Genomic DNA, 25,287 nt, shown 5'->3' with positions numbered 1-25,287 from the left:
TATTTATTTTATTTATTTTATTTATTTTATTTATTTTATTTATTTTATTTATTTATTTATTTTATTATTATTTGTTATGATTTGTTATGATTTGTTATGCTTTTTATTATTATTATTATTATTATTATTATTATCATTATCATTATTATTATTATTATGATGATTTGTATTATTGTTATTAATAATCATAATAATCATAATAATATTAGTAGTAGTAGTAGTAGTAGTAGTAGTAGTACCCTTATAAAAAAAAAAGTTTGTTCAAGTGTGCTATTATTATACTTCTTTTAAACTTAAAGTATACTTTCAGTTTATGTACTTATCAGATATATACTTACCAAAAGTATACTTGGCTTATACTGACAAGTATACAGAAAAGTCTAAGTATATGTGGCTTATACTGTAGGCAACTTGCACTTAATTATTTTGATCGAGATGTACTTAAGAATAGTATAATGAAGTATTCTTGCCTTACAGAAAGGTATACTTGGCTTGTAGTTGTGGTTACTTTTTGACGGAGTAGCTTATTAAAGTGTGCAAGAGTTTGTAAAAAAGGATGTTTTGATACAAATTCACTTCAATTCATCAAGAATTTTCTAAGTTTTTGGATTATCCGTTCACGATAATATAATAATGATAGCAATAATAATATAATAAGACGAGTCCAAGTTGCAAACTCGAGTCCCCATCTCTCTAAATATACTTGCAGTATAAAAACAATTAAACTAGATGTTTACTGAGAGTATACTTTAAAATGTACTTTCATAAACTAAAAAGTGGGCTACAAGTATACAACTAGTAAACTGTCAGTATACTTATAGTATAGTTGCGGGACAAAATAAAACTTAGGTGTAAACTAGTTGTGAACTCAAAGTTTACTATTCTTAAAGTATACTTAAAAGTATACTTTTATAAACTAAAAAGTGGCCAATTTAGTCCCAATAAGTAAAACTAAGTATACTACTAGAACATTGATATTAGTATACTTACTACATAAAGTATACTTGAAATATACACTTGAACTTTACCTAAAATAGACTTGAACTGTGTATTGTCTCTAAACCCAGTGTGGTTGTTATTGGTAGTAAACAGCACTGAGCTGCAGAAGGGCTCAGAAATACAGCATGTCTTTCATGAGTTGTTGTCATTTGTGGCCCAACAGCAGACTCTAGTGGTCAGTGAAGATAATAAAGCATCTAACACTAATAACTTGAAAAGAGTGAACATAACAGCACCTAGAGAAATACAGGTTAGATCAAACAATAAAGGACTCAAAGTCCGTGTTAATCCGTATTTACTCTTTATGGATATTGCTCATAATTTGCAGTTACTGCCACAGAGAATCACAAATAAACATGCTGCATTACAAATGTCTGATGTCGTGGAAAACTACTGAGAATCAAATAATTAACTGCTGAATGAAACATGAATTAAATCTTTAATCACAATTCACACAAATATACTTTTTATTGAAGATAGAATTGACGCAGTAATCACATGATAGAACAACAGGACTATATACAAATCATAATATTTAGATTTAAACAATGTGTACGTTTTATAACTTCGATTCTATTCTCTGCTCGATTTCGTATAATTTTTTAATATATATAAATAATTACATTTGAGAGAACAAATTTAATTTTGGGCTATACAAACTAAAGTACCTCGTTCATCATACATACGATGGTCATCAGTTATACAGAGACACACATATTAAGGCTGCTGCTTCCACTCATAGTGTATATATAGTTGGTAGATCCATCTGAATGTGCATGCAGCGTGCTCCCATGAAGTGTCCACACATTTATCAACACATTCTCACTTCGACATGCTTGTTGCCATCACGAACATCCTCAGAGGTAGAGCATCCTCCACCCAGTCACCGTCAGACTGTAACATCCTCTGCCATAAAGTGGCTTCATCTGTTGTCGAATCCATCCAAAGCACGTCCACTCCGTAACTCTTCCCTGCACAGAAAGGAACAGAAATAATTGCATTAAAGCTTCAGTAGGCAGTATGTTTTTGGCATCATTGGGCAAAACAATCCGTAATAACCTTTCAGCATATTGTAATTCAAGTGTTCTGAGAGACTTCTGCACCTCCTCATGGCTCTGTTTACAGTATCCAGATTGCAGCTGTGTTGAGAGAATAGTAACAGTCTCACCTGTCCCCAACCCGATCCTCAGTCCGCCGATATAGTGGTTGTTCAGTCGGTCGTGATCCCACACCGTGATCTCCACACAGGCCTCTCTGAGGTCCTCCGGTCGGAAGCCGTCGTACACCATTGTGTGGTTGAACATCGGGTTGGCCGTCCTCTTCACCACCCGCGTCTTCTGGCGGCTTTTCCGGCTCGTGTCAGGAAGTACGGCGCTGCAGCAGAGGGAGAGGAGGGAGGTATAATGCAAAAACACAAAGTGTTCAATAATAATTTGTGTGAAATAACATTTTATAATGAGTTGTGTTTTAAAAATGTAATGGAATATTTCCCAGTTACGCATTTCATCAATATTTTTTCATGATTCATGTTTGTGGTCTCCGTTCGGTGACCTGACAGTTTGCAGGACATCCTACCATTTCACAAACGGGTCGATAACAACTCCTCTGACTGGAGGAAGATTCTTGCAGTCCTTCACCCAGATTTGCACCTCACCGGTCTCCATCCTGGAGGTTCTCTTACCTGCGAATGCAGTCAGACAAACAATAAGTGGTAAAACTCAAAAGGAAAGAAATTGATCAAATCTGAATGGTTCATCAGCTCACTGTGGGACGTCTGCGGCAGGAATCTCAGGGCGACTCTCATCTGTCCTCTGCCGTCCATCAGATGCGAGGGAGACCCTGTTGGACTTTGTGCTGCAACCTGAAGGAGGTGAGTAAATGTCTGATCAAATCACTTCTACAATACAGACAGACTGCGTATAAAAAAGAAAGCTTTACTGCATTATTATTACTGTAGTTTTTTTGTCAGGTTTAAGTTCTATATAAATACTGTGAAAGTATTGAAACGCTTAATCCACAGAGAAATACACACAGCCCGTATTCAGAAACAGAGGTTTTGAAACAAGCTGTCAGGATTTCTTTCCATTTGTGATGTCACAAATATACAATATTTAAACCTATACGCGTTTTTTAACGTAAACATTCTAAATGGGTCCCAGTTTATTTCCTGTTGCAGTGTATGTCAATGACATCAGCTGACAGGAAGTAAACAAGTACCCAAGCTGTTGCCTAGCAATGCAATTCCATTGCAATTCCATTGAAATGCACTAAAACGGAGCGTTTCAAACAGAGGGTGAATACAGGTGTATTCAGGCAGACAGCATGAGGAAATTAAAGGGTTTTTTAAAACATTAAAGTATGTAAACATGTTGTAGTAGAAACCCAAAATACAAATATGAACCTGAAAATGAGCATGATATGGGACCTTTAAATCAATAAGTAAATAAATACTTTAAAAATAACTGTCTGGCCCGACAGGAACAGGCTCCCTCTCACTGGATCTGGGTGCTGTTCAGAACAGATGTACCATCTGTTTGTTTTTTTGTCTTGCCTCACCTGTTATGTCTCTTTGCACTTAATACAAAAGAAAGAAAAGAAGCCTTTACCCTGGCTTTTAGTGCGTATTCATTTATGTGGGTGTTGTTGAAGTCCCACTCTGACAAATCCAGGTCCACCTCGCCCAGGAAACTGTTCCGCCCAAAAGTGCTGTTGTGCCACACCGAGACGTTCAAATTCTGAGTTTTCAACACTTCCATCATGATTTTAAACTTTGAAAAGGGAAGAAGGCAACAGAGATGTTTGTAAAACATGGAATACATGTAATGAGAAATCTGTAAAAGACTAAATATGGAATTCTTACCCTGAGGATTTCATTGTAGGTGGGGTTTAAAGTCTTCTTTTTTGCACTGGTTTTTCTCTTTCCCATCTTTGTTTTGTCAGGAAGAAGGTAACACTTCACATAACTGTGAACAGACAGTAGAGTTACATTCTCAACTACAACATATAGAGGGACACACAGCCTCTTTTCTGATCTGCCAGTCCCCTTTCTCCAACCTTTATACCACAAATATCACTGGATGACATGACATTTGTTGCCGTTTTGATCATCCAGTATAAAGCGAGCACTTACGGGTCAGAGCTGTTCTTCTTAGTGTCGGCTATGGCCAGATCCCTGCAGTGCACCACGAATATGTGAAACTCTCCGAGCTTCTGGATGTAGTTCACGGCAAACTGGATGCTTCCCTGCACATCAATGTCACCAAAGTCTGCACGGTAAATGCTGCTCATGCTGCCACTGATCTGCTCATTCGTATAAATACAGAAGAGAGAGCTGTTCGTTCGTGTCCTGTGTTCACAGCGTTCAGTATCATTTTCACAGCCTAACAATGACTATAGTGGTTTTGTTCCCTGGGCCTAAGCAAGTGTTTTTGTTTAATCCACAACATTAAGCACGCGTTTACTGCGACCGGAAAGTGACGTCGAGGGGTCTGACAAAAGCCCCGTTTCCATCGCAGGAACTTTCCACCTGGAACTAAGAACCTTTTGAGGAACTCATTGCATTTCCACCGCAGGGACCAGGGTCTAAATTAAGTTCTGGGGTCATTTCATGTGGCCTTTTTACCCTCCGAAAAAGGCCCTGGTCGGGGGTAGTACTTTCTGAAAGTACTGGAACTTTTAGGGTGGAGTTTGCTTGTCGCTGATTGGTAAAACACACACATAGCGCCGCTGCTTCAACAGCTTTAACTCGTGCACCGCTTCACTCATAAACAAGGAAGTACTCTAGCATTGATTTAGGACCATTTTAGGACGAGGGGAGAACATTTTTCTTTGTTTGATGACATTGAAAGTAAAGTTAGGCGAGAAAACTCGAGTCAAGCCAACTCCGAGCTAAGCTTAATCTTTTCCTAACCCTACCTAAGTGATTTTGTTGCCTAAACCGAACTTCCTGTGAAGACGGAAGTTTATTTTGAAAAGACACTATATGCATGTAAGGAGTGTTTTATTGATACGCCGTCTCTGACACGTCAAAAACTGACCCAGGGCCACTGACCAAACCTCGGTATCTGACGAGTTGGAAGTGAAAATGTGTCGACCGTGCAAGACGCAGTTGAGATCAAAATGAAGGCCGAGTATGAAGATGGGTGAGTTTCAAGCAAGGGTATCGGAAGTAGGGGGGTAGGAAATGAGGAAGGGGTCCCGGGCGGCCCCCCACTTTATGCCCCTGACCCGATTAAGCATTGCGGCTGGTGTGTAATCTCATCGCAAGATGTCTTTACAACCTAAACCCCACATGAATCATTTTAAGTATTGAGGGATGATTTGTCACATTTTGGTCTTTTCAGCGGATTTGTTGACAGTAAGAAAAATACACAATATCACCAGCCTCATCCTTAAAACATGTTTGCATACTGATCTTTGAAAAGTGAAGTAATCTAATGAGAAACTTAGTTGCCACGTGGCATGTGAAATCATCAAAAGATTCAGACTAATCTTGTAGTGAACTTTCCACGGATGTGGCTCACAAGCTACTGTATATGCATTGTGTATTTTTCTTTTATCATAAACATATTATCTAGTGAGCTGCATGCAGACATACAGACGACATGGAGGCCAGTCCCGAGGAGAGACTTAAGTTAGATGCGGAGCTGCCTGTGTTTCTTCTCCAGCGCAAGTTGGTCTCAAAAGTGCTGTCGCTGTCCGTCTGATATGAGAGAAAAAGCATGAATGAATCAGAGTCAAAAACATCACTAAAATCAGCCATAAGAGCAAACCAATCATTTAGCGCTTATGTGGTGAAGTTGGTCAACGACTGCAGTGCAGATGTTGGACACTAGATATCACACTTTTGTTGTGAGTTTAATGTAGAAGAGTCAGTTGAGATGTAATTTACCTCATCCTGGTGAAGAGCAGTCACTGACACACTGGGTTTCATGCGCTTTGAGTTGGGGAGCGTCGAGGCTGATGGAGGAAGAAATATATGACTTAATCTCTTACAATAACCATATAACGAGCATCTCTGAAATTATGTTTAAATCATTGCCCAGCCTGTATACGTCCAGATAAATGTGTGTATAAAGAGAGGACCACATGTTTACCTTTATCCACACTTTGATTGATTTGTTCTCTCGTGTTATTTTGGGTCATCTCTTCTCCTGAGAAGAAATAGAAGATAATAAGAGACAGTCGCTATTATTCACATACCTCTCCCATAATATCATGTAACATTAAATAACGCACTGGCTATACTTTGTATTAAAGAACTACAGTATCTGCTGAGGAAGAAAGTAGTTGTCTCACTTGTTTGTGAGGTGAGGTTTTCCATGCTTTTGGACGAGGACATGCTCCTCGAAGATAATCGTTTAAGGGCCGACATGATGGGACTAGAACCGGCCTCATACCCTGCCGCGAATTAAATAGAATCAGCTCTAGAAAATAGACTCAACAGAGATGTTACACAGTTTCTGATTTACTAGGCAATCTGTTGAAATTATAAATGCTTCTGTTGAAATTAATAGAAAACAAGTGCTAGTATAATGATTAGTACATCATCAGATTAAACACTAGGAACTTGACTCTATAGTGTTTTCATTGTAGTGATTAGCCACCATGTAGATATTGCATCAGCAGCTGTTTAATCACACAAAGCTGGTCAACTATAAAAAAACTAATGAGTTTCACTAGTTAAATGGCAGCTAGGTCTAAACACGTGTTGTAGATATGCTTGAAACGGAAATACAAAAGAAACATTAAGGTAGATTGTGCAAACATGTAGAAGAATTTTGAAATTGAGGAATTTGTCAGGACAAGTATACTAACTGGTTTCCATTTCTTAATCATTTTCTTGAAGACATAAAAGAAATAGGGAGAGAATTGAAAAGCTCACTGCCTGAACTTGCCCGAGACAAAGACCAGGCCCTGGTCGTTGTGTTCTGGCTGGAGTTTCCGTCTTCATTTTGCACAATCCGAGAGCTGATTCCGGGAGGATTCCCCTCGGTGGGACGGTCGCTCTGGTTTCCCACAAACTCCCCGAGGGCGTTTTGCGGTGTGTGTTCTGCATCCTTCTCTGTCGCAACAGATCTCTCTCTATGAAAAACAGGGATGTGGGACTTCTCCTGTGGCCCGAGGTAGTGCTGATAATCCTGAGGGATGACAGATCGGGCGAGCTGCGGAAAGGTCCCCGACTTCTTCTCTGAAGCTTTTTGGGATGGCGGTGAAGTAGAGGAATTACTTTGTTGTGTATCACATAAATAAGTCCCTCTGTCCACTGGATGTAAAGGGAGAGGACGAGAGGGGGGGTCTGTGCTAGCTTTAGTGTGTGTCTGCTTTGCTTCATGTGAGGGGATCTTCTTCTGTCTTGGAACTGGTGTCGGCTTCCCGGGTTGCTCTTCAACGACTTTAGTTTGGGGGAGGATGTCTATCGGAAAGGTTTTTAAGGGAGACCCTTCCAGCTTGGATCTCTTGGGACTAGAGGGTTCTCTAGTAAGGGCCCTTGGATGGCAGGTCTTAGATGGACTCCTTATGACTTCGTCTTCCTGTTCTTTTGATCTCGGAGTTTGGGTTTTACTGGGACTGAGGGGCCTTTCTTTATACTCTGCATCAGCCTTGACTTGGTGACATGTTGACTGTACATCCCCGGTGCTACCAGAACTCCGCAGCGGTGACCCGTCTGGAGTCTGACTGACGAAGCCCTTGTCTGTCACATTAAATGACTTGGTTTTGTATGGAGACGTTGGTGCCTCTCTCTCAGACTTCTCTCTATTATCTAAGGACGTTCTCAGATCAGACTGAGGGGAAACCACTTTGTTACTGAGCATTGAACTATGTGAGGCTTCCTTGGCAGCGATTACGTCGGGTCCTGTATATTCCTCCTCCTCCCAGACATGCTTAACCTCACTGATCTCGGCCGGCCTGTACTCTTGAGGACTGGAACTGGACTGCCTGGGAAGGGGAATTGGACTATCCCTCTCTCGTACAAGAGGGATGACGTTTTCCTGTGACTCATAACTCTGTGACTCTGTTAAAGAGTCATCTGTCTCCTCATAGATAAGGACTGGGTTAGCTCTGTATGTGCCATCTTCTTTAGATAAATCAGCTATGAAGCTACAGTCAGTCTGTGGCGACAAAATCTTTTCTTGGAACCAGCCAGCAGTATCCTCATCTGTCATTTCCATTTGCGGTGAGAGATTATCATTTATGCTCTCCACATCAGAGTTAGTTGGACTGCCATCTGAAGCCTCTATTCCTCTCTCGACGATGTCTTCGTACCTTGCCTCTTCTCCGGTAAACATTATTTCGGGACCATTGTTTTCTCTCTCACAGAAAGCTTTCAGATCGGATAGTCTCTCTGGAGACTGTACAACTCCGTCTGCATCTACTGAGGTTACTGTTTCTTTAAACGGAGTGTTCTGCAGTGCTGTAAGTTGTGGTGGGCTGACCTCTGTTATCTCAGAGGGTTTAGCTTCTTGCGTGACATCTGCAGGTTGGTCGACGCTCATATCTGCAGCACCTTGAGAGAGATTATCGGTGCTGCCCGCTTCTTTCAGCTCAGGTGTCTTCACCTCTTCTCTTTGTGGACTCTGTATTTCAGCAGATTTCTCTCTTCTAAAAATTCCAAGCAGTCTTTGTCCAAGCTTCGGTGAAACGGCACTAGATGAACCCTTTGAGCCGTCATCAGACGGCTTGGTATCCGAGGTGGCCTCAACAGAAATGTCGGTTCTTTGTTCAGGCAGGTCTTGGTGGTGAATGTTGTATCCGGTTGGCAGGTCTGTGGCGAGAGCCTGAGAGTGACAGTCATCTTCAGGTTCAACAGTCTCCAGTTGAAAAGGCTTACCTGACTCCTGCTCTGCAGGAATGAGTCTGGAGACTACAGGGCTTAGGGACTCTGAATGGCAGTGCTCAGAGACATCTGCAAAGACAGAAAACACATACTGGATCAGTCATGAACATTATATCTGCTTAACACTGCACAGTATTGTGAGATAGCTGCACAGTATAATAAGATAGCTGTGAAGGATTTCTCTTAGAGTATCACTGTCAAATGAAGTGGGGCACATGCAAAATGCCATTTCTGACATCCTTTTAAAGGCCACTGTGTATAAGATTTGAAAATTTGCAACTTTGATGTCCCTGGCAAACGGCCAGATGTAGCATATAGCACAAAAGGGGCGGGACTTAGGAAAGGTCAATTGTCTCATCAGAATAATTTTAAATATGCTATAAAAACACAAAATTATTAAGGCTGCACTTTTGCCCCACTCATACAGTCTACTTTGGGATCAGCAATGTCACACTTTATTTCACAGTGATATAATAAACCAATGGAAAAAAAGTCCAACACATGGCATAAGACATTATGGACCATAATGCCAATCAAGGTGCAATAAAACCCAATAATACTATCACAACAGATGTTCTCATCCACCAGTCTCTATAAGCAGTCAGAGCACATAATTTGCGACATGCAAGAACGTGCACAAGCAGCATGAACATTATGTTTGTATGTCTAAATGTTTATGAATGTGTAGAGGTCACTGGTTGTTAGTTTGACTTATTTGATTGGCTGTTTAGTTGACTCATTGGTTTTAAATAAAACTCTTACCACCAAGGACCTGGTGTTGGCCAGCTTCTTGCTCTTGGAAGTTTGCCTCATCTTTGCAATAGAGTTCCCCTTCCTGTGAATCCACGTGACTCTGATTGAGTAAAGGCCTGCGTTTGCCAACAGTGGTACTGCCAGCATTCTCAAGGTCACTTTTACTTTCCTCCTCAAGTGGAGCGATGGAGTCGACGTCCAGCAAACTGTTCTCTCCCAGCTCATTCCCATCTTGCCAAGCCGCTTGGATCTGACCGACCGTGGAGCTGAACCTCACCTGCTTCCTGTCTATCCAGATCTCAGCGAGAGAATCGAGGCTAACCGGACTCTCTAACTGGTCCAGGCGTGAAGGCAACGGGGAGTCTGTGAAGCTAGAAGTGATCAAGTGCTTGAGGATGCCCCGCGGAGCAGCCGAGTTAGTCTGCTGATCTCCTGGCTCGTCTTCCTCAACAAAACAATCCTGAGAGCCGGCGCTGACTGCTCTGTTATCGGGCATTGGCACGGGAAAGGATGCATTCTGGGTGATCGGGCTATCGTTAGGGTCTTGTTTAAGGTTACTAGCATAAGAAATGCAGCTATCAGATGATGGTAAAGGCTCTGAAAGAAAAACAAATGAACACCATTTTAACTAATCAGCTGTGTGTTTTTGTCTTTGAGTGTTTAAAGAACAAATAAACACAATTAAATCACCGATGTCCGTCAGCAACTCTCAAACACAGAATTATGTTCAAAACCATCATAGCGTCTGTTTAATCCTGCATCACCTCACCCTGTCTGTTTAATCCTGCTTCTCCTCATGTCTGAGGAGTTACACTTCCTACATTATTCTGTCATTAGTGTTGGGAAGTCTGGTCTAGTTGTAGCTCCTTGTCCTGTTTCAGCCTGTTTCAGAGACCAACACATGACCAACATGCTGTGCTGTTAATGCACTGTTTGATGACGTAATGTATTATTGTCGTACCTATTGTTGCTGTTGTGATTCAATGTTGTCTTGTTGTGTGTTGGATGCTGCTATTTGACCCTGTCTAGGCTTTCAATCTCAATGTGACTTCCTAGTTAAATAAAGGTTATGATGATGAAACTAAAGGATGTTAATACTTATTGTCTTTTATACATTTAGGCTGGCTCTTTAGTGTGGACGTCCCAAACCATCTGAGGAACATCAGGCACTTTGAAACAACTTTAGACTATTTATTTGTTCTCTGTATGAGACAAAACAAAGGGTGAATGTCTTTACTTATAAAATGCACTACTGTTTATTTGAAAGTAAATTCTGAAACTACTGTTTCAACATTTATTTTTTAATACCCTGCCTTGCACGCATAAGTAAGGTGAATTGTTTTGTCATAGAGAAGCACAGTTTTCAGTATGGACAGCTATTAACTGACAGAATAGTGCCTTGTTGTCACTATTTGTCTCAGTTGTTTTGTATAATTTTCTCCCACAAAAATTTTTTTTTTCATCCCTCCTGTGAAAAACTTCCAGCGAGTCATGCGGTAAAGATTAAGGCTTTGGAATTCATCTCTGTGTAATCCTCTGGCTAGCCTTGCAGCCTCGTGTATTCGGACTTCCCTTCACTTTGACAAACTCCTCTGGGAAAAATCTGCGGTCCCAGCTCACTAACTCATTTCACAGTGACTGGAAGAAAACACACTTGGCCGAAATACAAAGACTTCAGCTTGATTAAATTATAAGAGTCCTCCACTGTGGAGAGTAGAGTTGTAGTTTGTCCACTTTTCCTGTACCACTCTGTAAAAATGTCTTCTCTTGAAATTGCAACAAAAACAAGATGGATTGAAATCAGATGATAAAACTGTTAGAAAGCACCCAGTACATGCTCTCTCCACTGCCATGCAACCGCCGCTCATGCCATGCTGTAAAGGACCCACACACCTGGATGTCAAGCAGATCGCTATAGAACCAGACTTACATTGGTTTGTAATGTAACCGCTTTCACGATTTTGTCCATCGAGCAGTCCACTCAATTCAAAACACATGATGGATGTATCATTAGAAGTCACTTACACTCACAAAATATATTAAAAATAGCACAAATATGATGAGTTAACGTATAGAAACTCACCCTCGTTTGGTGTCTGGGTTTGATCTAAGGCTCCGTCCAACATCCGACCGTTCTTTTCTTCAACACCGTGATTTGCAATGACGTCGCTGTTGAATGGATTTTGTCTTTGCTTCAACAAAAGAAGATTGATTAAATATAACACCTGCAAACACTGAAGCATGGACTCACATGCAACTTTTAAAAATGATTTCAGGTCTCCAGACAGAATCCTAACCTTTGTGGGTGACTGTAAAACAGTTTTAGATGTATCTTGTGGAGTTTCATATGGCCTCTGGTTTTCATACCTAGAAAGATGACAAGATGCAATGACTATTTCTAAAGATAAGATGTGCAATATAACAGTTATATATAATTGCCATCAAGAACAGGCAGATAAATCCTCACAACTAAAGGCAGTGCAGAATGTGACTTGTAAGTCTGATCACTCCTCACAAGCAGTGGAAAACACGACCATGTGAGACCTGACCTTGTAAGACGATTACCATTTGGTCAATTACTAAGCATCCATTTACAGCGGGGGCGACTCCACTCACTAGCAGTAACAGCTAAATAAACCTACTCTACTAGTGCAGCATGTGACGGTGCTCAAAACAGACTACATGTTGTACTATGTTGAGTTTTCTACATGAGTTTTGCAAGTTGTACTCTGGAGATTATTTAAAGTTGCAGGAGGCAAGATTTTTCTTTTAAATGTACACTTAAAGACTTTATGTGAACCAAAATGTGAGTTTTGAACTTGCCAACAATGTATGAAGACCGTGCATAAAATCTCCTTTCCATTTAAAATCCCTCTGTTATGTTAATCTTAAAGTTGCAGTGGGTAGAACAGTAACAGTAATCGCCGGTGATTTAAAGCTGCCTCCAACGAGCTGAACGAACAGCCAATAGGAACGCTCTCTCTCTCTGAAATGACCTGTGATTGGCCAAAGTCTCCCGTCAATGGCTAGATTTTTTAAAGCCTGCAAACAGAGCCATGAGGAGGAGCAGAAGTCTAGTTATCTCTCAGAGCACTTGAATTACTCCTAATAACAAGTACTGTGTGTGTAACCAGAGCCCAGAGTCACACCATCAGTCCCACATAGACCCAGAAACACTCACTACAGCAGCAAATGTGCATTAATCCACTGCTGGAAACGATCCCCTACAAACTGAAACTTCTAGTTTGGTCTTTTTCATGGGAGAAAAATATAGAATAACACCAGCCTTATCCTTTAAAACAACATGACGAGTGATCGGAACAAATATCCTTCCCTTTTCTAAACACTTTCTAGATGCATCTAAACATCCAATGTCTCTAATCTTGTTAGCAAGCAGTTGTTTATGTGCACATCCAGCTGATGAACGGGTGACTTCTGCTCACAGACTACACTTCTTTGGGTCTCTATACTCACCGTGCGTTGCTGAGATGCATCTGAGGCTCTTGAAGGATTCCACGGAGGACGGGTGGGACGAAGACTTCTGTATTTTCACTGTTGACAAAACTGGGCTTCCCAGGCAATATCTGGGAGAGCTCCACTGCAGCACACAACACAACACACAGCTATACTGGTAAATTAAGTTAAACATTCACTTTTCAAGAGTTCATTCACTTGAAACTATCCTAATAGCAAGAAAGGTTGACTCATATAAACACAGATAATGGACTGATGGATCTGAAAGGCCACAATATGACCTAATACTCTGGTGAGCATGTCAACTTTTCAAGGCATCATGCTCATATAACAATGTTCATGTGAGAGTAAAGCAGTGCATGATATAGAAGACTCACATATAGTCAGCGGTTTATGCGAGTGTCTCATGGAGGCCCTGATGATCTCGGCGCCGTGGATGCGATCCCGGTGACGGAGCTGCTTGGTCTCATAGAACCATTCTCCAGTCAAGTACCTCAGCCGGCCCTTGTCCCTCACTGTCTTCTGTAGGTTCCTGAGTGCAGACACATCAGCGGGAAATGTACAGTCACTATTTCATTATTCAGAACACTTCAGAACAAAAAGTCTTCTGCAAAAAAAAAACATGCATAAGCCTCTGCTGTGCTGCAAGCAACATATTTACCTGCACCTGGAACTTCTAGTTAGCAAATAAATGCACTTTCTACGGTTCTGTAAGATTCAGGACAGACATTTGTGTCCGTCCTACACAATCTCATCTGTGACAGATCAAACTTTTTTATGAAATTGTCTAATGATATCCATCAATCCATCAACAAGTGACACAAGGAACTCACTTGATTCGCTGCTCCTCAGCCTTTTTCAGATCAGCATCTCTGTTCAACACGGCCCGGATGACCTCCTGCTCGTCCTCCGTCAGGAAGCTCAGGTCGATCATGGTGACTGCCGCTGCTCGCTCTCAGTTTGTTTTCTAGTGGCTGAACATGACCACCGCTTCCTACGGTTCCTCTTGAAGCTCCCAAAGGTCTCGATCCGTTCCTCCAAGTCAAGTCAGTGTGAGTGGTTTACACAAACTGTGTGATCTGTACTTTATCCATTATAAAAAAGGATATATTGAGATGACAGTTCAGGCACTTGTTATTGCATGTACTCTTCTTTTGGATATGCAGCTGATGGGGTTGCTTTCTGAAGCTGTTTGAACCTGAAAGAAAAAATTTATTTTTATTATTGGAGACTTACAGATGAAAGTCTGTTTCTCTTTAAGCAACAACAGTTGGTAGTAGAGCTGAAATGATTAATGGATCAGTCGATTTAACAGCTGCCAATCAACTTGAGCTCTCCGCTCTCCACTTTAATAATGAGTCCAATAATAAAAACATGTACTATCAGTGTTCCCCATCATAGAGCCAAGAGCAACAGTTTATGGCTTGATATTCAAGCCGTGGGACTCTATATACCACCAACTTTTACCTTCCCGCAGGAGATATATAGAGTCCCACGGAGCAGATTGAACCTTTACAAACATTCATTCTTGCCGATGTCCATTAAACCTCTCAACAACTGGTAATATAAAGCTGTCATAAGGACAGTGCAAAACACACAGGGAGAGTGCAATATAAAGGATGTGCAATTGGTGACAAAAAGTCATAGTGCAATGTGTTACACAGGTACAATGCAATAAGTTAAGACAGTGCAGTATGTTAAATAGGGACAGTGCATTATGTTAGGACAGTGCAATATGTTGCATCTGTGTCTTATTGGGATATTGTCTGTGCAATATGGGCAAGACGGGTGCAATACCTGCCATGGTGTGTGTGATGGTATGTGCCAGTACGTGGACTGTGTGTTGAAACATCTGTTTTTGTGGAACTGTTTCTCGGTCTTGTGTGGAAGCGTTTGTTGTTGTTGTTGTTGTAATGTGTTTGTAACTGCAGTTGGATGCAGTCCAGGAACAAATGTCCCCACTGGGACAATAAAAGTATATCTTATCTTATCATATCTTATCAAGCCACCACAACAACTATTCTCACTAAAAATGCTTCTTTCGTTTTCACTCCTACCTCTGTCTGTCATTCTGGTGTCTGCCACACAAACAGTAGGCCGACCTATCAGAGAATATAATCTATCAGTGTGCCAAAGTTATGATACATACATCTAACCCGATAAAAACATAAACTACTGTATTGATCTTTGAGTTTGTGAACTGTAGTCAGTGAAACAACGATATACACATTTGTTTTTTAATAGCGGTTACAACTTCAGTTTGTTTTAATCTGAGCAAAGCTGCTACTTTATCTTTAAGAGAAAGTCATTGTGAGGAATGCCTGCATGTTCTGACAGTGCCCATATCCACCCACATAAGAGAGAGTGGACCTGTTGGTAACTTCACTTGACTGGTTTGAGGTTCATGTTGAGAAAAAAGAAAAAAAAGCGTCATTGTGTTAAAATGAGCACACCTATATTTGCTAAAGAAAAGAGTTTCATTCGGCTGCTGTGTAGAAAATAGTTATGAAATTAAGACTTTGTGGTTTGCTCCCGTTGTTTATTCATTATCCAAGTTAGGAAAGCTGTAATCGCCTCCTGTTCTCCAGTACAAGACTGAGCTATAAGAAGACTGAGCTGTAAGAAGACTGAGCTGTAAGCAGTCGTGAATAACTTTTCCTGTGTAAACTCACGCAGGTTTATGGGGGAGTACTTCATTTCTTTACAAAGAAGAATGTTGCAAGTCTAGCTGAAGGAGGACGTATTTCCTTGTAGTGGTAGTGGTGATTTATTTCCTCATCACTGTTAGACTTCCTTGAGAAAACTGAAGATTCAACAAGCTACATTACTCTCTTCTCTTCATTATTTTTGACCTGTAATATTGACATAAAAACAAACTAATGAACTAACTTCTGCTGGTGTCTCCTCTGTGTCTGCAGCACCAGGTTTCAAAGACTCAAATCCTCACTTATACTGTCATTTGCATTAACTGAATATTAAGTGGAAATATATAAAGCATTAAAAAGCAACGACTAATAGGGATTTAAAAATGGTGACCACTGGAAAAACACTAGCAAACCTCAACCACTCATGTTCTTGGTAGAAGATTGTGTAGTTGTGATTTCACTACGCAGTTCATAGGTATGAAAATGCATTCAAGTAATGTAAAGAATTTTTGCAGTGACGTTGGAGTAACACAGCTGAAACTGTTCTGATTAACCTCACTGCTCATTTGGATCTCCCTTTGCTGCACCTTTTACTAAGTGTTTTAAGTACTAATTATTCCTCCCAATCTGCACTAACAGTGTGAGAACAACCACATACAGAAGAGAGTGGAGGACATCATTTACAGAAAAGACAAGTGTGAAGTGAGAAAGCAGTCAGCTCACCTCTCTTTGTTGCTCCTTGCTGGCTGAAAACTAACCTGCAACTGATCCTGAGCTGCTGCTGCTGCAGGTGGGAGGAGCTGCTGAACATTAGTCAGTCTGTCTCACTGCAAACACACTTTAATACGTTGTTCTACATTACTGTAATCTGACCTTTTTATAGTCTTACTTTAAAGGCTTTTAGGATGTTTTCTGCTTCCCACTGCCAACTCTGTCAGCTTTGTGAATAACATTAAACCATTATCCGTGTTATGAGATATTCCATTATATGATGACAACATAGGCTAGAGTAAAATAGTCAGATGTCTCATGTAAATATCTGGTTTGATAAAAAAAAAGAGTAGTTGACACAATATAATTATAGAATGAAACAAAACCGACATAGATCTGTATCTTCATATAGGTGTTTTTAGGCAAATACTACAAATAAATAAATGAATGCATATATTAAAAGTTTAATTAATAATCAAAACATTAAATAAATGAAAGCTGGGAATAAATAATTAAATGCATGAATACACATCCATCCATCTATTTACGTCTGCTTATCCGGGGCCGGGTCGCGGGGGTCAGCAGGCTTAGCAGGGAATTCCAGACGTCCCTCTCCCCAGCGACGTTTTCCAGCTCTTCCTGGGTGACCCCGAGGCGTTCCAAGGCCAGACCAGATATATAATCTCTCCAACGTGTTCTGGGTCTACCCCTGGGCCTCTTACCAGTTGGACGTGCCCAGAAAACCTCCAAGGGGAGGCGTCCAGGAGTCACCCTGATGATAATCGCAAACAGGATCGGTGACAAGGGGCAACCCTGCCGGAGGCCAACACCCACCGGAAACATGTTGGACACAGCTCTCACTTTGGTTGTACAACGACCGGATGGCTCGTGACAATGACTCCGGTACCCCATATTTCCGCTGTACCCCCTACAGGACACAATCGGTCGGAGCCTCCTTTCCAGCACCCTGTAGAATAAACTTTCCCGGGGACGCTGAGTGGTGTGATACCCCTACATTTAGAGAACACCCTCTGCTCCGGTCCCCCTTTTAAAAAATGTGAACCACCACCCTGGTCTTCCATTCCACAGGTACTGTCCCCGACCTCCACTCAACACTGAAGAGGCGTGTCAGTCAAGATAGCCCAACAATGTCCAGAACCTTCAGCATCTCAGGGCGAATCTCATCCACCCTGGCGCCTCGTCACCTCAGTGACCTCTACCAGGGATATGGATAAGTCCTCCTCCGAGTCTTCAAACTCTGCCTCCTCCACAGAGGACGTGTTGATCGGGTTCAGGAGTTCCTCAAAGTGCTTTCGTGAACGATGTGGATCATCTGGACACAAACACACACCAAATGAATGATAACGTTCTGCTTGCGTACATAAGCAACATGTTCACCACGTCAACTTAAAAGGTGATACGTGAATGTTCACAACTTGTTTTCCACTGACCACAAGTGGCAACAAAAAAAATCAATATAAAAAATCAACAATTAACAAATAAATAAGCACAAGAACAATAAACAGCATAAAACACAGCAGCTCTTCTCTCAGCTGAGACCTGGAGACCACAAGGTGGCAGAAGAGCTCCACTCTTTACTCGTCCACTAGAAACTCTGATTGTTTTTCATATTACAGGACAATTTCCAGAATTTAACATAAAAATAAAAATCATACAATATACTTCTACCTGGAAGAAGCTGCTAAACTGGTAACATTTTCTAGATATATTCCTGACACTACAGGAGATACATTGACAGATATATCGGACTCTTTTGCAAGTTTGCCAGCTGTGTGGTAGACGATCCACGCTGACATCTCGGGCCCGAGGAATGCACATCCTCCGTTGATAGTCGCCACTATCTCACCATTAGTTTATCCAACGTCTAATTAGCTCTTAATGAAAGCCTGAACAGTTGATCTAGTGTAAGTGCAAAGTGGAAATTGCTCGCCTTAATTTAGTTAAAATATCTGAATACTTTTGTTGAAATCAAAGCTCTTTAAATTATTTTTTTTATAGTAAATAGGTTTTCAGTTTCCCTGTGAATCCTAATCCAGAGTCCAAGGCTGGTGCTTTTTTTTCCAATCCAACGCATTTTGTGAAGGGAAGGAATAGTCAGTTTATCTGAAAACGAAGGCCTCGGCTGAACAGTACGGCTTTCATTAACTCGCCAATTAATTCTATCATGAAAGTCTCACACAAACACACACTTGCATCTTTCTACTGCTGCATCCAAACTGAGGGGAAGTGGCAGCACAACAAAGAATCTTCTTATTGCTGCTGGAGACGCTTTGCCAAGCAGGATGCAGCTTTTATATCAAGATCCCTCTGTGTGTGTGTGCGTGTGTGTGTTGGACATGGATGCACCTGTGGGTTCAGCAGCAGAAGTATCCCGAATGATGAAGGGTGGGACTCCTCGCCACTTGGACTTGGCTCAGTGTCCACAAAGTGAACTCAAGTACTTCCTGAATGTTGCCATGAAAAGGAAAACTCCACACATTTTTGAACCTTTGGATATCAGAGCTTTCCTCTTGCACTGGGATTGTAAAGCTTACACATATAATCAAACAAAAAAGTCATATCTTTTATAAAATATGGGATTTATACCTCACATTTTTGGAATCAAGACCTGATAACGTAACTTCTTGAATTTGACACGTACCAATGAGACTGTACCCCCCTTTTTTTGGGACAGACCGGTATGTATGCATTTCTGCATGTGGGAATTTGTATATATAAATTAAATTTATTTGCATATATATATATATATATATATATAAAAAAATTAAATTAATTTCCATATACATACATATATATAACATTTATTTTAATTTATAAATTAAATTAATTTGCATATACTGTATATATAAATTAAATTAATTTGCATATATATGTTAGTTATTTATATATATATATAAAAAAAACTAAATTTATTTATATATATATATTACATTTATTTGCATATATATATAAATTAAATTTATTTGCAAATATATATTTATTAATTTTATTTAATTGCATACATATATGCAAATGAATTACATGTATTTTTATATATGTATGGCTGGGTAAATGGAAAGATGTAACCAACCCATTTCAGAAAAGTGATGTATTATGTTAAAAATCAGTAAAGATATGTGATAAAAAAAAAATATATATATATTGTTATGCACTTCAGATAGATTTTTTTTCTTCTTTTTGATAAATAAATATGGAGCCAAAGAAGTGTGGAAGCTTGCACTTTATTGGAAAAATCAAACAAACAAAAATATAATCTGCAGGGACAATGCAGCAAATATGCTCAGTTAATAGATTATGGGCCACTTTTATGTTCAGACCATCTTTCATACCTGCACTCGCCCGTTCCTGTGATTGGCAGGAAAAGTTTTATATACACAAAGCACCGATCAACAGTGCTCTATTCTCCTGAACTAGACCTCTCTGCCCCCACCCCCATCCCTCTGTTACCAGTCTGACCTGAGCCCACACCCCCACACCCACATTGTCCTAAATACCCCGGTGCTCGCCTATGGAAACATAATCTGAGCATGAAAGGGACCCTGCACATTCAGGTTGGAAAAGGGCAGCCAGGAGCTTTGTTAAATGTAAGAATAAATGGCATGCCAAAAGCGTCAAAAGCATAAATGTAGATTCCTTTCCAATGCAACGCTGCCTAGACAACAAAATGTAGTGCTTTGTGAAAAATGTTCCCTCGCCAAATTTGTAGAAATCAACCCCCACCGACGTGACGGCGTTAATGAATTATTACGTTCATACACATCCTCAGTGTGATCACCTGGAGCCACAGATAACTGTACAAGGCAACATGCGAGTACAGAGAATTATTTCGTGCCCCAACAGCAAAACCTCTCTTTAAACTTTATATTAACTTCTTTTTGAAAAAAAAAAAATCTCAATCACTCAAAATCCAATTCTACAATCAATCATACCTATGTATAAACCTGAAGACCGTCCACAAGGAGGTCAGTGAGTAGTTATATTTAGTTTTTTTTCTGTAGGTAATCATAAATAAATACAAACAATACACAAGGAATGTCTACTGCAAACAATACGTAAAAATGGGTGGTATAAAGAAGAGTTTCCTAATCAGGGGGATGCTTTAAGAAGGTAATCATGATTGATAATCAAAAGAAGTGACTCTCCCAGCCTCACCTGGAGAAAGAGGAACAAAAAAAGACAAACAGCGTGTATGTGTGACAACAACCCAACTTTGTTTCTTCACCCCCAAGGTACATGAGCAGCGATGTCAAAGCTCTCTCCCCCTTGGGTGTTGTGTTTCTCTTCGTCCAGGATGAAGTAGGGGCTGATCCCGGCCCACTCTTCTTCTCCTTCTATGACTTCGACATGACTAGATGGGCACAATGTCCACTGTGATGCCTCTCTGAGATGGTCAGAGCCGCCGCTCCCGGTCACCGTGATTTTATTCAACAAGTCTATTTGGGCCTTTTATTCTCAGAGAGAGGCGAGTTCATTAGAAGCAAACTGCAGGTTTGCTCGGATAGTTGACTGTCGTGAATCATCTTCAGATGGGAAAGACCCCCCTCAACCTCCTTCAGGTTACATAAACTGCATCTGGTAAGAGAAAAGAAAAAACAGTAATGCAAGACCAGTATCCAGACTTCCAACGCTCCAAAAATAAAAATAACTTTTTAAAATCATATCTGCTCCATTTCTACCCACTGCAGATTTAACTTAGCACTTTGTCCATGGACTTGGAATTCATGCCTGCATGAGGCTTCAAGTGTAATTCTCAATCTCTCACATCTCATCATGACACTAGTCTTGAGTGTGCAAAGCAGCGAGCCAGCATCTCACAGGAAAGTGTAGTGAGTCATGTTCTGCTCAAACATGCGCTTTGTTTGACACACTGAGGACCTGGAGATGAAAAGAGCTGTACCTAAAGAGGCTCTAGAGGACATTCTGCAGAAGGAGCTGTGCAAGTAGGTGGTTCCCTGCTGCTCTGAGGGGGCTGAGACTGGAAGGAGTAGAAGCTGTTGGGTGACTGAGTCACAGAGAGACGGTGATACGAGAGGAACTCCAGAAGAACAACTACGCTACAGGTGTCTGATCAGAAAATAAAACTGATGCATCACTACAGTATTTATTTTAGTAATGCATGTAATGAACATACTGTGTCCATGTCATGCACTTTGTTGCATTTTGTTTTTTATCAACATCAACTTTTCCACCTCAGCAAAGCGTAAAAACTTGCGATATTTCAACCTTTTTTCGAATTTCCAGCATTTCCTCTCCACATGGAGAAGCAGTGTAAAGTGTACATTGATTAGAATGAAAGACTAATAACATACAGAGTCACACAAATGCTAATCTAGAGTATAACAAGTGAGAAGAGGAGCATCAGAGCTGAGGCGACTGTCATGTGTTATGGAAGGTTTGAACACAAACATTTATCTAGTTCAGACAGGCTGGGTCACTGAGCCACTGGGACATCCATTACCTGTGCACCTGGATTGGCGCCAAAGGGGTTGGCTGGCCTCATCGCAGGCTGGTTGTACATCATGGAGGGCTGTGTCATCACCATGGAGCCCATGTGGGGAGGCTGATGGGAGAGGAAAGTAGAATTATTACTAGGATCTAGGAGCTGAAAACAACACTGTGAAGGAAAGCAGCCTGTTCAGTGAGCATCATCACTCATCAGCCAAATACACAGAGCTCCGTCTACACACCGTCAATTATTTGTTCCATCACAGTCGGTTTGTTTTTACCGCTAACGCACAAAAAAAACATTTTACACATAGTATTTGTTCAAAGGTAGGTCAGCTCCATCAGGGCTGTTTGAATGCATTTAACATAAATGTCAGTATATAGGTGCTCTACAGTCGTAGCGTCGGCCCATTTGACCACAGAGAAGAGAGCGACGGCCGGCTCGACCGCACGTTACGATAACGTTTCCTGTCCGTGACAGAGTTAGCATGCAGCTTTAGCCGTGATGTCTAGCTCTGCTTTTCCTGTCAATGTGTGAAACCCAAAGTGTTTCCATCCTTTACTGGATGTGTAGTGTTTACCACGCTGGATTTAACATGTGAGGGTGCAGGTCGTATCCACGCAGACCCTCCAACGTTTTCTGTTTTCTCGTTTCGGCTCGCTGCGGTTTGTTTTGGTTGACAGATACGGAACTGATATGACGTTACAGACTACAACCATAAAAGTGGTAACTTCCTTCTACATCAGCACAGACTCAAATGAAGCAAATCGATTCTGGCATTAAAAAAATATATTTCAAAATCGTAAAATAAAAATAAAATAAAGATTGCGATACACAGTTACATAAAATCTCCTCCTTGCAGAGTCTGTGTGTGTGTGTGTGTGTGTGTGTGTGTGTGTGTGACAGTCCCAGCTGACTTACCATCGCATATGCCATCATGCCTGTCGGTGTGGTTGCAGGGAATGTCATGACAGATGGTGCCTGAGGTGACACAAAAGACAAGATGATTCCTTCTACAGAATCAGGACACAGCCGTACCCGGCTCACAGTGAACAGTTTATTATTAGATTATCAGATTCTAGTTAGACTTCAGCGAACATTTAAATCACAGTAAGTAAAATTAATCTATTCAGGAATATGTCCTGATGAAGGCTTCTGGAAGAGTTGCCGCCTCTTATCACAGTCAAAGGTTCTTAGCGGGAGGGTTGTTTGTTTTATTTCGTAAGAGAGCAGTCGGATGACAAAGCTGACCTTGTTCGGACTAGTCGAGCTTGCTGATGAAAAAGCATCAAGCTATGGTTAGGGTTCTCATCTCAAGGGACTGGGGAACTTGTCCGAACTGAAGGGAGGATGGATGGAGCCAAATACATGGAGATTCTGGAGAAAAACCTGAAGAGGTCTGCAAATTTGACTCAATTTCTGGGTCAGAATTGAATATAACGAGACAATGACCCAAAGCACGAGGCCAAAGCTACCATGGAGTGGCTTCCAAAGAACAAGGAGGATGTTCTGAAGTGGCCCTGACCTAAATCCCACAACAAACCTCTCCCAGCTCTGCAAAGAGTAGTGGGTCAAGATCTCCAACTACAGGTATGCCAACCATGTGCAGAGCTACCCAAAAAGACTGGTAGGTTGTATACTTTGGGTCAGGGCAAAACAAGTCTCACTTTAATATATGAAATTTACAGACGTTGACACAACAAGATGTCAAATCGTCGAAGGTGGGTGTATTCATTTTCTATCCACTGTATGAAGAACTGAAGCTTTTGGGATTGACGTTGACACAGCTGACGTTGTGTGCAGACGGCGATCACTTGATCAAACTGTTCCAGACACGTTTCATGTTCAGTGTTAAACCCAAAACATGAAGGTGGAAAGAAGCTGAGAAACAGCATTTATGCCACAAAACTTTCCACTGAAAATGTGTCAAATACTACTAAAAGACTTTAAGGGCTTCTAATCTCATCAGCTGGATCACATTTTTTTTGTGAATGACAGAAGTAAAGGGAAAAAGGAGAGTGTGTTGAGTCCTGGGGGTAGAAGTTGGTTACTGGCAGGTGCTCCTTGTGGAAAGAGATTAGAGAGAATAAAGTACAGACTCTTTCCTTTTCCTTGCTTCCCCCAACAGCCCCTGCAGTGATAACAAACCCAGATTTGTCTAACGCACAGCCCTCTTGGGACGGATACATTTCATTAACTATTCAGTTATTGGCGAGGGAGGCACAAGTGAGTCAGACATGACGCTGCTGCCAAAATTGGTGCTTTCATCACAGACTGTGCTTGTTTCATTGCACCGAGAGCTCTCCTTCAGAATTCCTCCTCACTGACAATGTTTGGTTTGTTTCGTGGACGTGTCACTCCTCAGATAGTCAATAATGACATGATAAGGCTTGTTTTTTTTGCATCACATTAGGGGCCTTTAATGACCGAGGGATGTTGTGTGTACCTGCTTCTTAGGGCGCTTTCACAAGCCAACATTTAGTCCGTTTCAACTGAACTCCGGTGCGGTTTGTGTGGTGCGGTTTTGACACAGTAATCGTACTCTGGTGCGTCAGCCGATGCGTAGTGTTTACCACTTTGGATTTAACGTTAGCGTCGGCCGATGTGACCACGGAGATGAGAGCGACGGCCGGCTCGACCGCACGTTACGATAACGTTTCCTGTCAGTGACAGATTTAGCATGCAGTTTTAGCCGTGATGTCTAGCTCTGCTTTTCCTACTAATGTGTGAAACCCAAACTGTTTCCATCCTTTACTGGATGTGTAGTGTTTACCACGCTGGATTTAAAATATGAAGGTATAGGTCATAAACCCCACGGACGCTCATCGTTTTCTGCTTTGTCGTTTCGGCTCGCTATGGTTGGTTTTGGTGACAGTTACAGAACGGATAGGACGTCACGTTACGCGGACTACAACAATAAAAGCGGTAACTTCCTTCTACCTCCACATAGACTCAAAAGAAGCAAATATTAAATTTTTCCTCCACCCCTAGTAACCATGGTAACAACAATTGCGTGACAGGGTAACACAAACTTTAGCTTACAATAACTGCGTCAGGCTCAGGTTGAATCGGACATAAAGATATGGATGCCTGTCGGATTTGGGTCGGGCTCGGTTACTTCTCTCATACTACTACGAGAACATAGGTTAACTGTGATTCCATGAGAATGCTGAGGTAAAAATAAAATACAATGAATCCTAAAATAAAAGGCTTAAAATGATGTTGCTGGTAAATGGTCAGTTGAAGTCAGGAGATATGAATCCATTTAATTGTTGGATTTTGAACCCCGTCGGTAGCTTTGTTTCGGTGGTTTGTTCTCCGACTGGCATCTTCTTGAATAATTCAAATATTGACTTTGAAAAACAACTAAGACCTCGAGGACAACTGCAAACATTTCAGAG

At 41.1% G+C, this 25,287-nt stretch overlaps 2 protein-coding genes across 30 annotated transcripts in view; both read right to left on the bottom strand.

Moving 5' to 3' along the window:
• Positions 1-1,419: 1,419 nt before the first annotated feature.
• On the bottom strand, positions 1,420-16,536 carry sytl2a (synaptotagmin-like 2a). Of its 5 annotated transcripts, XM_074610260.1 has the most exons (20): positions 16,432-16,536; positions 13,897-14,261; positions 13,441-13,595; positions 13,064-13,187; positions 11,887-11,956; positions 11,673-11,781; positions 9,755-10,186; positions 9,599-9,667; positions 6,884-8,905; positions 6,298-6,399; positions 6,096-6,152; positions 5,891-5,958; positions 5,597-5,701; positions 4,130-4,299; positions 3,860-3,962; positions 3,606-3,767; positions 2,764-2,860; positions 2,575-2,680; positions 2,168-2,373; positions 1,420-1,970 (listed from the first exon to the last, which is right to left on the bottom strand). In XM_074610260.1, exons 2-20 carry the CDS (start codon positions 13,995-13,997, stop codon positions 1,822-1,824), a joined length of 4,407 nt encoding a protein of 1,468 aa, XP_074466361.1. In that variant the 5' UTR covers positions 13,998-14,261; positions 16,432-16,536; the 3' UTR covers positions 1,420-1,821. The 5 variants fall into 5 exon arrangements, with proteins under 5 accessions (XP_074466361.1, XP_074466358.1, XP_074466359.1 ...); XM_074610257.1 differs by having other exon boundaries at positions 9,599-10,186; XM_074610258.1 differs by having other exon boundaries at positions 9,599-10,186; positions 13,897-14,147; positions 16,432-16,512.
• A 3,106-nt stretch (positions 16,537-19,642) lies between these two features.
• picalma (phosphatidylinositol binding clathrin assembly protein a) overlaps positions 19,643-25,287 on the bottom strand; it is a 28,054-nt gene continuing 22,409 nt past the window's right edge. For all 25 annotated transcript variants that reach the window (XM_074610267.1, XM_074610270.1, XM_074610272.1 and 22 more), the window contains 3 exons: positions 22,808-22,867; positions 21,899-22,000; positions 19,643-21,012 (listed from right to left, as the gene is read on the bottom strand). In XM_074610267.1, the coding sequence (XP_074466368.1) occupies positions 20,998-21,012; positions 21,899-22,000; positions 22,808-22,867 (177 nt within the window). In that variant the 3' untranslated portion in view covers positions 19,643-20,997. The remainder of the gene's footprint in view (positions 21,013-21,898; positions 22,001-22,807; positions 22,868-25,287) is intronic.

The sequence above is a fragment of the Sebastes fasciatus genome, chromosome 16, assembly GCF_043250625.1.
Source record: "Sebastes fasciatus isolate fSebFas1 chromosome 16, fSebFas1.pri, whole genome shotgun sequence".
Taxonomy (NCBI): domain Eukaryota; kingdom Metazoa; phylum Chordata; class Actinopteri; order Perciformes; family Sebastidae; genus Sebastes; species Sebastes fasciatus.
The sequence above is the reverse complement of the archived record's forward strand: the minus strand, read 5'-3'. Positions and strand labels throughout refer to the sequence as shown.

Excerpts from the sequence above, each read along its gene's own strand:
- sytl2a (XM_074610257.1), bottom strand. The coding sequence starts at position 13,997 with ATGATCGACCTGAGCTTCCTGACGGAGGACGAGCAGGAGGTCATCCGG. Across the intron at positions 13,596-13,896 it reads GCTGAGGAGCAGCGAATCAA|GAACCTACAGAAGACAGTGA; the intron begins GTGAGTTCCTTG and ends GTCTGCACTCAG. Across the intron at positions 2,861-3,605 it reads AATACGCACTAAAAGCCAGG|GTTGCAGCACAAAGTCCAAC; the intron begins GTAAAGGCTTCT and ends CACCTCCTTCAG.